Here is a 12,121-nt window from a genome sequence, read left to right as displayed (position 1 = left end):
AAATGCATGGCACATGCAGTATAATGTGGATAAATGTGAGGTTATCTATTTTGGTAGCAAAAGCTGCCTTAGTGCAAGCCAACAACAGAATATTATGCAATATTATGTTAAAATTTATTAGAACCTAGATCATCTTCAGGTCAAAGAATGCTTTAAGATGAAATATCAAACTGCTTAAAAGTGTATTTCTATCTTGGGTAAATTGCTTACCACACTATCTGGCAAGGTCTGCAAAGTTGTTGTAAGCTGATCAGCAGGCGAAAGGGTATCTGGGAGGAACATTGCCCTGGACAAAAGTAGAAGTGAAGTTGGAATCTGCTGATTCAGATGTAGCTCCAACCACTGCAAAGAAGGAAGGCAGTGTTTAGTTGAAACATAGGGAACATTTAAAATTGAATAAAACAATAAACACAAAATGGTACTAGTGTATTATTTGGTATTCTTTGCAATTAGTTACTTGTATAGGTCCAATACAATTAATAGTGAAAAATCATCAATGTGTAATGTGTGTTATTTTCTGTGCTATAGTGAATTCTTTGTTCCACAAAATTTATTCATTTTTATGAACTAGAAAAAAAACATTGCTGTTTGCAATGTTTGTGCATGTTCAAATTCATTCCTATTTACAGGTAGCCCAATGGTATTAGCAAGTTATATGAGTAACTGGTACTCAAGTGAAATGAAATTTTACACAGCACCCATTATGTAGATGCTGAACAAAAAATGAAGTCTGAAAATTGAAACTGAAATCGATCAGTATTTCAAAATGTTCAGATCTCTTTGTTCCATGAGTCATCCAGAAACACTGTATCGTTGATCTTTTTACAGTATCATAGAGCTGCAAGTTAATTTTTGAATAGGCACTGCCAGAAAGCATGCTAATCTCCTCTTAAGGGTCTCACCTTATTTTTAACAATTGTTTTTATATGGTACATTTGTGAAATATTTTTGTTTGATATTGCTTTTTTTAAATCTTTCCCTCATATTCCCACTTAGCTTTCGTTACCCACTCAGCCTCTTAATTTCCTTATTTTCCTTTAGCTTTTTTATTACTGTTCTTAGGGTCCTCACAGGCCCTCTACCAGTAGTCTTAGAATGCCATGAGAAAATGAAGAGGTTAACAACGAACAAAAATTGAAGAGGGCCTGTGAGGACCCTAAGAATAATAATAAAAAAGCTAAAGGAAAATAAGGAAATTAAGAGGCTGAGTGGGCTAAGAAATTAAGAGCTAAGTGGGAATATGAGGGAAAGATTTAAAAAAAGCAATTCGTTTTAAAATTATACTGCAGATAACTGAGCCATAGCTGTGGAAGTTGAAGACTATGGGTTGAATGGCACGTATACATGAAGGAAAAACATTCTGGACTTTGCTTGATCACTGTTCAGGATCAGAGTTTGGGACTTTCCCTCAGGGGGCTGAAGTACTGGGTGGGGTCCATGATCAGATAAATTTCATGTGGCCAATTCTATGGTTATCTTTTTCACAACACAGTCTTGGGTCACAAGTCATCACATCATAACTGACACTTAAAAAAACAATGTAATTTCCATTTACCCACTCACTTGTTTAAGTTGCTCTTGTAAGCGTGCTTCAGTCACCCCTAGTGCTCTCATTCCCCGAGTCCGGCAGGCTGCCTGCAGCTCATTTACATTCAGTGTGGTTACCCCTTCTTCTGCAATCAACTATAGGCAAAACAGATCAATATTCTACAGTTGAGACAAACTATCCATAAGCAGGCAAAACAGTTGATAGGGGAAACTGTTCCATTTGGCAGAAGGGTCCAGAACAAGGGGACTCCACTTTAAAATGATTGGTGAAAGCAGCAGCAGCAACACGGGGAAAAACTTTTTTATAGAGTGAGTGGTTAGGATCTGGAATGCACTGCCTGAGTGTGAGGTAAAGACAGATTCTATCAAGGCCTTCAAAAAGGGAACTGGATTATTATCTGAAGGGAAAAAAATTGCAGGGCTCCGGGAAAAAGGCTGTGAGACTAGGTAAGTCACTCTTGCAAAGAGCTGGCATGGACACGATGAGCCGAATGGACTCCTTCTGTGCAGCAACCATTCTATGATAATAGGGATTTGTGCACAAATGTTCCTTCTATTTCTTTTTGGTTTGCATTGTCCCTTTAACTTTATGACACGGTCATGCAAGTACTGTAATTTAAAGGGGCTTGTGAGTGGAGAATTTCAGACTGCTGCATGGCCTATAGGAAACATTGATTATGCATGCATGCAATTCCAAACTGAACTCAGACTTTCAGTCACTCACTAAATTACAAGCAGTATTGGCATTTGAATAATGCAACCATAAGATTTGAAAATCTGTGCCCATCAGGAATTGAGATCCACTAAATAAACTCAAACTAAGGAATTGACTATTTACTGACTTAACCAGTTGTGGCATAGAGGGAAATGGATATCTTAATTTTTGAAGTGCAATATATCAATAGGTCACCTTTGTCACAACTACTATCTTTTCTACAATACAAATATGTTACCTGATCATCTGCACGAATGCTACGCAGTTTCATAATCAGTTGAAACCGTAGGAAGTTATTGGTTCCTATTGACTGCAGCTCCAGCAATTTACAAAGTGCTACCAGCTGAGGTCGCGTTAAGTTGTCCAGTGTTAGCTCGTCCTCAAACAGTTTAGAAAAACGCATGATTTCCTCATTGCTTGGTCTCTCTCCAGAATCTCGAATCTGAAAAGAAACAAAAGCACATTTTCAAGCATCTGCAAATTTGAAAATTAAATTAAGTTTACCTTCCAAAGAATCATCTCCTCCTCCCATGTATAAATATATATAGAAATAACAAAAAGGGTGTTTACACACAAAAATGCCAGAATGTCATTCCTCATTGCCTCAAATTGTTTATGGGCTAGATTTTGCAAACAAAGTTGCCCACAAAGATCTAGTGATCTCTGCAGCACAAGCAATCCCCCTTTCCAAGACAGTGTGCTTCTGGTACCAAATCAAGGGAATCTCCAGGCATCCAGCAACAACAATGTCACCATGCATGGTAAGCAGCCAATTACTTTGAAGCATTTTCACAGACAGCAAACCACGGAGTTTAAACCACCACATCCCTTCACTTTTATTTTGCTATCTGAAAAATCTGTAAATTAAATGATTAGGACATAAACATGGGATTAAGGTACAAGATAAAATAGCACAGACCTTATTTTCTTTTTAAATATGTGAAGTTTATCATGAGAAATTTGCAAATTTAACAAATATAAAATTACCCTTTCATGGGCAGTGAGTGGCAATTATGAACTTAGTACACCATTAAAAGCCCAATTACAGCAGGACTATTAGCTAAGAGTGGAAGCTCTCATAACTTCATTGCTTTACACTTGACTGCAATCTGCCTGGAGACCTCTACAATGCACCCTTTGGGAATTACTGAGAGCAACTTCTGGATTCCTACCTTCAATGCGCATGTGAGGAGCCCAGAAGTTGCTAAAAAAATCAGAGGAGTAATGACGACAAATGCTGACAGTTGCGCCGTCATTCCTACCACAAATTCTAGGCCAATCTCTCTCTGAAGATGCTGTGCATTTCCAGCATTTTTCTTTCTAAGATAATGTTAATGGCATGCCTTACATCCTGCAACTACAGTTTCAACAAGCGCTCAAACAGCTATTCTGATTAACACGATAGGTGTTCCCTGAAAGCCTTGTAAATCCACTGCATGCTGTGGCACCAAAGCAGACAGCAACTATCGTAAGTTTTTTGATTTCAAGCTAGGGTGCATTTGTCTGCATGCAAGAGGTGAAATCTAAAGTTCTCATTCCGGGTCACTATCCATTTATTTCTGGTGCGAAAGCATGCTTGCATAGATGTCAACTGAGAAGAAGGTCGTCCTTGCCAATCATAACCCTGCCAGATGTTGTGCATTGAATAAGTGGTTGGAAAGTTTGTAAAAAGTAAGAGACTCACCCTGTAGTATTACTGAAGATAAAACAGCCCATATACACTCAATTTTTTTTTATTTGTTCACAGGATGTGGGAATTGCTGGCTGGGCCAGCATTTATTGCCAATCCCTAATTGCTCTTGAGAACATGGTGGTGAGCCACATTCTTGAACTGCCACAGTCCAGGTGGTGAAGGTATTCTCACATCCAATTTTTGATCCAGCAACAGTGAAGGAATAACGATATAGTTCTAAATCAGGATGGTGTATGACTTAGAATGTAACTTGGGGAGCTGATGTTCTCATGTGCCCACTGTCCTTGTCCTCCTAGTCAGTAAAGGTCACAGGTTTGGGAGGTGTTGCTGCAGTGTATCTTGTGATGATATACACTGCAGCCAGTGTACCAGTGATGGAGAGAATGAATGTTTAAGGTGGTGGATGGAATGCCAGTCAAGCAGGTTGCTTTGTTTTGGACAGTGTTGAGCTTTCTGAATGTTGCTAAAGCTGCATGCATCTAGGCCAGGGAAGTGTATACCATCACACTCCTGTGCCTTTGGGAAGTCACTTACCCTAAAATATCCAGCCTCTGGCCTGCTTTAGTAGCCACAATATTTATGTGGCTGATCCAATTAATTTTCCGATCAATGGTGATGCCTAGGGTGTTGATAAAGGTGATGGGGGGGTTGGCGGGGGTGGGCAGTAGAGGGTTTCAGCAATGGTAATGCCATTGAATGTCAAGGAGAGGTGGTTAAATTCTCTCTTTTTTCGAGATGGCCATGACCTGGCGCTTGTGCAAAGATCTGGCAAATGGAGTATAACATGGGAAAAATGTGAAATTGTCCATTTTGGCAGGAGGAATAATAAAAGAAGCATGTTATCTAATGGTGAGAAATTGCACAGCTCTTAAGTTCAGAGGGATCTTGGTGCCCTAGTGCACGAATCGCAAAAAGCTACTATGCAGGTACAGCAAGTAATTAGGAAAGTTAGTAGAATGTTATCATTTATTGCAAGAGGAATTGAATACAAAAATAGGGAGGTTATGCTTCAGTTGCACAGGACACAGGTGAGACCACATCTGGAGTCCTGTGTTCAGTTCTGGTCTCCTTATTTAAGGAAGGATTTAAATGCATTAGAAGCAGTTCAGAGAACGTTTACTGAACTAATACCAGGATTGGGCAGGTTATCTTATGAGGAAAGATTGGACAGGCTAGGCTTGTATCTGCTGGAGTTTGGATGAGCAAGAGATGACTTGATTGAAACACATGAGATCCTGAGGGGTCTTGCCAAAGTGGATGTGGAGAGGATGTTTCCTTTTGTGGGAGAAGTTAGAACTATGGGAGTCACCATTTAAAAATAAAGAGTCGCCCATTTGAGACAGAGATGCGAAGAACTTTTTTTCTCTCAAAGGGTAGTGAGTCTTTGGAACTCCCTTCCTCAAAAGGCAATGTGTAGAGTCTTTGAATGTTTTCAAGGCAGCAGCGGATAGATTCTTGGTAAACAAGGGGATGAAGGGTTACCGGGGTAGGCAGCATGTTACAGTCAGATCAGCCATGATTTTATTGAATGGCAGAGCTGGCTCGAGGGGCGGAGTGGCCTACTCCTGCTCCTAGTCAGTTTGTATGTTCATGACACAAATGGTACTTACTGCTTAACAGCCCACGCTTGAAACTTGTCCAGGTCTTGCTGCATGTGGGCAAAGACTGCTTCAGTATCTGAGGAGTTGCGAATGGTACTGAACACTGTGCAATCATCAGTGAACGTCCCCATTTCTGACCTTAGGATGGAGAGAGGGTCATTGATGAAGCAGCTGAAGCTAGTGGACAGCATCCCTCCACTTAACACCCACATCAAATCGATTCCCATTGACTTCAATTTTAAAGGGCTTCTTGATGCCATACTCGGGTCAAATACTGCCTTTATGAAGTCACTCTCACCTCAACTCTGGAATTCAGTCTCTTGTCTATGTTTGGACCACGGCTGGAATGAGATCTAGAGCTGAGTGGTCATAGTGGAATCCAAACTGAACATCGGTGAGCAGGTTATTGGAGAGTAAGTGCCACCAGATAGCACTGTCTTAATAGATTCCATCACTTTGCTGATGATTGAGAGTAGGCTGATGGGGCGATATTTGGCCAGATTGAATTTGTCCTACCTTTTGTGACAGGGCATATCTGTGTAATTTTCCACATTGTGAGGTAGATGCCAGTGTTGCAGCTTGCCAGTGGCAGGGATAGTTCCTGAACACAAGTTTTCATCATTATAACAAGTATGCTATCAGGGCTTATAGCCTTTGTGGTATCCAGTGCATTTAGCTGTTCTTGATATCACATGGAACAAATCCACTGGCTGAAGACTGACTTTTGTGATGGAGGGCATTTCAGAAGGAGGTAGAGGTGGACCATCCACTTAACATTTCTGGCTGAAGATGGATGCAAACACTTCAGCCTTGCCTTCAATGCAGGTGCTGGCTCCACCATCATTGTGGACTCATGAAGCCTTCTACCTGTTTGTTGTTTAATTGTCCACCGCTATCCACAACTGGATGCAGCAGGCTTAATGGTAGAATAAGGAATACACCAGGCCATGAGGGTACAGATTGTGGTGTAAAACAATTCTACTGCTCATACATGAAGAAAAATCAGTTGGGTGAGGCGCTGGAGGGCTGCTGGATCTCCACTTTCAAATTGTTATTTAATAGGTGCAAATTCAGCATTTAAATTTGTTCTGAGGCCAAGACATACCTGAGATTACAGATAAAACAAAAACTTAGAGGAGTAATTGTCACAAATAAGCAATAATCAAGTTTGCCTCAACTTACTCTGATGAACAATCTATAGACAATTGTGTTTCTGCTATCTAAAACATTGGCCAGAATTTTTAGCTCGGTGGATGGGTGCGTGCCTGACCTGACCGAACATGAAATGACGTGCGTTGACATCAGCTAAACGTGCTGATGTCGACGGGTAGTCGCGCGATGGTTCAGTCAGCGGGTGTGCGCCAGAGCCAGCAGCGTGCCTATCAACAATTGAAAGGCATAGTAAGGCCATTAAGAAATCAATTGTCCTGAATTTTTCACTGCCCGTTGAACCCAACGGTTGGCATGCAGGCGAAAAGGCCAAGTGGCCTTTGCATTTTTTTTCGAAACCTCATCCACGGACAGGATGAGGTTTCCAAAGGTAAATGCCAATGAAATAAAAACTTTAATTTTTAATTAAAAACATGTCCCTGCTCATGTGAGAGTTGTGCCTCAGGGAGATTACTCAGTGCTCTTTCGCGTGCACGCGTAAAATCGAGGTGTGTTGCGGATCGCCGGTGGCAGTCGGCTTCTTGGCCTCACCGACTGATCCCGCATGCACAGGGCAAACTTCTTCCCATTAAATGAGCATCGACCAAAGCAGAAAATGTTGCAGGCACTATGCTTTTCTCAACTGTCCCACTCCCAAAGGCAATGGATTAATGCAGGGATATACCACTTATAACATGCCATTCTCCAGAAAGCAAGCACTGGCAGGAAAAGCAACACAATTATATCTGATTTTGTCCTTGTATGCAAACGAACACTTGTACTTTTTAACCACAATTAATGGGTAATAAATCAGAAGGAGTAACATTGATTCAGGGAGATTAAGATCAGTTGCAGTTCTGCCATTATCAAAATCACGTGCTTTGAATGATTCTAAGGCCAGAGGTGGGCGCGGGCCCAACACAACGGAATATAAAATGGTACGCGATGACGTCGGGCGTGCATCCCAACATCACCATCGCAATATTTTGTTCGGTGGGCGCATGCTGGAGTTGGCTGCGCGTCCGCCGATAACTGAAAGGCCTATTAAGGCCGTTGAGGACCTAATTAAGCTGAATTTTACGCTGCCTGTCCAACCTTACAGTTGGCGGGCAGGCGAAAAGGCCAAGCGTCCTTTATATATTTTAGGAAGCCTCATCCACGAGCGGGATGAGGTTTCATAAAGCTATTACAAATTAAATAAAAACTTTCTTTTGAAATTAAAAACATAGTCACATGAGGGGACATGTTTTATTGAATTTTTATTGTATTTATTAACTTTTTTCAAAAAGCGCTTCAATCTCTGAGGCAGCTCCGTGCCTCAGGGAGATTGAAGCGCTCTTTTGCGCGCATGTGCGAACTGTGTGCCAGGCCCGCTCTCCCCCCGCCCGCGTGAAATCGCGGCGTGGAGCCGATCACGTGCGGCTCCCTGACCACCCCTGCCCGCTCCTGCCGAGCCTGCCCAAGGACTGGAAAATCCTAGCCTAAGAGAAGTAAGAGAGGCATCAACAATGTCAATTTTAAAAATGAAAATATTAGATAACTCATTTTCACTTGTGCATTCTGCATTGGTAATTATCCTGGTGTGCAGTTGAAACTTAAATGTTACCTTCTGAAAGAAAGTAGAAAAGTCCTTTGTGACATCTCCCTTAGCTGCTTTATTTCTCAGGGCAATCTCTTCAATTGTATCTTGAAGAAATTTTGCCATTTCAAGTTTCACTCTCAGCTCCTTTTTCAACCTTTCTTCCTAAAAAGGAAAATTTTTAGGTTTTAAGCACATCTAGATGTTTCAATGAAAGAAACTTTCACTACATTTAATTTTTAGTTCAATACAAATTTACAGGTTACGTTCAGGTTTCAGCAATTGATTGAGACTTTTCTATACTAAGTTCAAAGGATCCTTCTGGCAGTTTCCTCCAATGTAGGCAAATATAGAAATTGTTCTATTCTATTGAGAAAGGGGAGATACCTCTAATACCCCAGATTACATGGGGTATTGCAGTTGCATTATAAAATGCAGCTTCAAATATCACTGCAACTCCTAGCATGTATAGCAGAAAAAATGCTGGATATTGAGATGGCAATAGAAAATAAGTGAATATTTTAAGTGAATATTAGGAGAGGGGTGAAATATAAGCTGGTTTAAGGTCGTGATTGTGAGGTGGGGGGGAGAGAAGTGGGGGGGTGATGTGGTTGTAGAGACAAGCAAGCAGTGATAGGAGCAGATAATCAAAAGATGTCACAGACAGAAGAACAAAGAGGTGTTGAAGGTGGTGATATTATCTAAACGAATGTGCTAATTAAGAATGGATGGCAGGACACTCAAGGTACAGCTCTAGTGGGGGTGGGGTGGAGAGGCTAACAGGGCATAAAAGATATAGATTTAAAAATAATGGAAATAGGTGGGAAAAGAAAAATCTATATAAATTATTGGAAAAAACAAAAGGAAAGGGCAAGAAACGGAAAGCAGTGGGGATGGAGGGGGGAGTTCAAGATCTAAAGTTGTTGAATTCAATATTCAGTCCGGAAGGCTGTAAAATGCCTAGTCGGAAGATGAGGTGCTGTTCCTCCAGTTTGCGCTGGGCTTCACTGGAACAATGCAGCAAGCCAAGGACAGACATGTGGGCAAGAGAGCAGGGTGGAGTGTTAAAATGGGAAGCGACAGGGAGGTTTGGGTCTTTCTTGCGGACAGACCACAGGTATTCTGCAAAGTGGTCGCCCAGTTTACGACCAAACGTAATTTATATAGATTTTTCTTTTCCCACTATTTCCATTATTTTTAAATCTATATCTTTTATGCCCTGTTAGCCTCTCCACCCCACCCCCACTAGAGCTGTACCTTGAGTGTCCTGCCATCCATTCTTAATTAGCACATTCGTTTAGATAATATCACCACCTTCAACACCTCTTTGTTCTTCTGTGACATCTTTTGATTATCTGCTCCTATCACTGCTTGCTTGTCTCTACAACCACCCCCTCCCACCTTAAACCAGCTTATATTTCACCCCTCTCCTAATATTCACTCAGTTCTGTTGAAGGGTCATGAGGACTCGAAATGTCAACTCTTTTCTTCTCCGCCGATGCTGCCAGACCTGCTGAGTTTTTCCAGGTAATTCTGTTTTTGTTTTGGATTTCCAGCATCCGCAGTTTTTTTTTTATCTTTCGTTTTTATAAATGAATATTTTAAGTATTAGGCAAAACTGTAAACTCCCTAATAGCTCAGTGACTTTGTCAAGTAAATAGCTGAGCTTTACAGAGCAGAAAGGATTGCTTATTCAATCCCTGGTTTGTGCTGAACTAACTTATCTCAGTGTGCTATAGTGTTGAAGCTTGGTGTTGGATGGGAGAGCTGGGGAGAGGAGAAAAAGTTGGCCAGTCTTGCTGCTCTTGATCATTAGCAAGTGACCTAGGTAGAATTGGATGAGAATTGGCTATAATATCCCACGGCTCAAATACCATGCCATTAGTTACAGACCAGGCTCATATGTGACTAACAGACAATTGAGCAACATTTTGCAAAACTGAAACAAAAACAAAAGATACTGGTCTCAGCCGGTCTGACAGCACCTGTGGAGATAAAGACAGAGTTAACGTTTCAAGCCCGTATGACTCTTCTTCAGAGTAATGTTGCAATTCCATTGCAAATCTGGCTTGTGTGGAACTGTATTGAAGCAAGGAGCTAGTACCTTCAGGGGAAAGGGGAAAATGGACTAAAAACTATTACTTAATTTTTCCTTGATGCAGATGTAACAATGTTTGATTGTCATAGGGAGAAAAAAAAACTACTAATTTAGCTGGCCATTTAAATGTATCAAATTCCATTTCAAGGTCAAATTTTAGTTTGCAAATTTGTTCCATTCTGGTTCCTGTTCATCTATTAGAAGAACATCAATTAAATATTTGTAAAAAATAATTAGGGTGAAAGTATGACCTTCTCTGAACATATTAACTCTTATGAACTACAAACTGTACAAATGGTAGGAAAAGACCAAACTTCAAATTTGAGGCTTATTTTTAAAACCTCATTTGCAACTGTAACGTCACAGAGTTAAACAATTTGACAAAACGTTAGAACTTCCTAATTCTTCAAAAGCAACACCTGCCTTAATTTTACGCAACGTATTAACCTGCTCAAGTTACTTTAATTGCAGAATTTATAGACAAAGTACTAGGGATTCCAAATAATTATGCAATTAAATTAGCTATAGTCCAACTTGAGCAGGTTAACACAATGCAAAATTAGCAAGTGTAGCTGTAGAAGATTAAAATACGTAAAATAAAATCTCTCCAATGAAGAAATCTATAGTTCGGAAACACCAGTTGTCCAGAATCTTTTGAGCAGACCCAAGCTACTCACATCATTTTAGTACAGTACTTTGGGAGTGGAAACATGGAAGATAAAGTATTTGGATAAGAAAAATATTTTTTATTACTACTTTATAACGCTTCATCAATGTATTATATTTCAGGTAAAGGTTTATATCTATTTGTACTTTCAGGTTCACTTGTGATTTGGCATTCTATTATTATTCGATAAACCAAGAATCTCTGAAATCCAGAATGACTTGATCACAAGCATTCTGGACTGGAGAGGTTACAGTGTATGTTAAAACAGAATACCTATATGTACTCACCTTCTTTGACTTTGTCTCAAAGGTTGATGGAAGCATATTAGGGAAAAGTTTAAGAACAACCGGAAGAAGAAATTCCATGAATGGAACTATTATGAAAACCAGGAAGGGCACCAGGCGAAAGAGGTCAGCACATGTTCTCAGGAACTGTTTAGAGAGGGAAAAAAAAGTTTAAATTCAAAAGCACTTCCTTTGTTTTCACTTACTTATAAAACAAAAATTTCAACAATTACAGGTAATCAGAACTCTGAAAATGATAAGCATATTTAATGATATTTTGGCTGATTAAAACTTGAACTGATTCACTGTATCAATAAGGAATAGGACATGACCAGAGGTTATGTTACTGGACTAGCAATTCAGAGGACTATGCTAATAAAACACAAACTGATCATTGCATCAGTAAAGGGCATAGAGTAATACAGCCCATTTTGCCTGTGCCAGCTCTTTGGTAGAATTATTTAAATTAATCCCATTCCCTTGCCCTTTCATTGGAGCCTGAAAGTTTCATCCCTTCAACCACATGGACTGCAGCGATTGAAGAAGGTGGCACACCATTACCTTTGCCAGGACAATTAGGGACAGGCAATAAAAATTCTGGCCTAGATCCTACGCTCATGTCCGTGAAAGGATTTTTCAAAATTTCAATCAGAAGGATCCATCTGTAGTTTACAAAGGAAGTTCAGGATTATATTAGATTAAAAGAAGGTTTAGAAGCCAGGAAAGGGTGACCAAAATTGATAAAAAGAGAAAAGAACAGAATGAGAATAAACCAGTCAGGAATATA

The 12,121-nt window shown here is 40.2% G+C and overlaps 1 protein-coding gene across 2 annotated transcripts in view; it reads right to left on the bottom strand.

Moving 5' to 3' along the window:
* letm1 (leucine zipper-EF-hand containing transmembrane protein 1) overlaps positions 1-12,121 on the bottom strand; it is a 122,243-nt gene that overhangs the window by 47,104 nt on the left and 63,018 nt on the right. For both annotated transcript variants that reach the window (XM_041187670.1, XM_041187680.1), the window contains exons 4-8: positions 11,338-11,481; positions 8,313-8,450; positions 2,502-2,705; positions 1,564-1,683; positions 211-342 (exon numbers count right to left, since the gene is read on the bottom strand). In XM_041187670.1, the coding sequence (XP_041043604.1) occupies positions 211-342; positions 1,564-1,683; positions 2,502-2,705; positions 8,313-8,450; positions 11,338-11,481 (738 nt within the window). The remainder of the gene's footprint in view (positions 1-210; positions 343-1,563; positions 1,684-2,501; positions 2,706-8,312; positions 8,451-11,337; positions 11,482-12,121) is intronic.

The sequence above is a fragment of the Carcharodon carcharias genome, chromosome 1 (assembly GCF_017639515.1).
Source record: "Carcharodon carcharias isolate sCarCar2 chromosome 1, sCarCar2.pri, whole genome shotgun sequence".
Classification (NCBI taxonomy): domain Eukaryota; kingdom Metazoa; phylum Chordata; class Chondrichthyes; order Lamniformes; family Lamnidae; genus Carcharodon; species Carcharodon carcharias.
The sequence above is the reverse complement of the archived record's forward strand: the minus strand, read 5'-3'. Positions and strand labels throughout refer to the sequence as shown.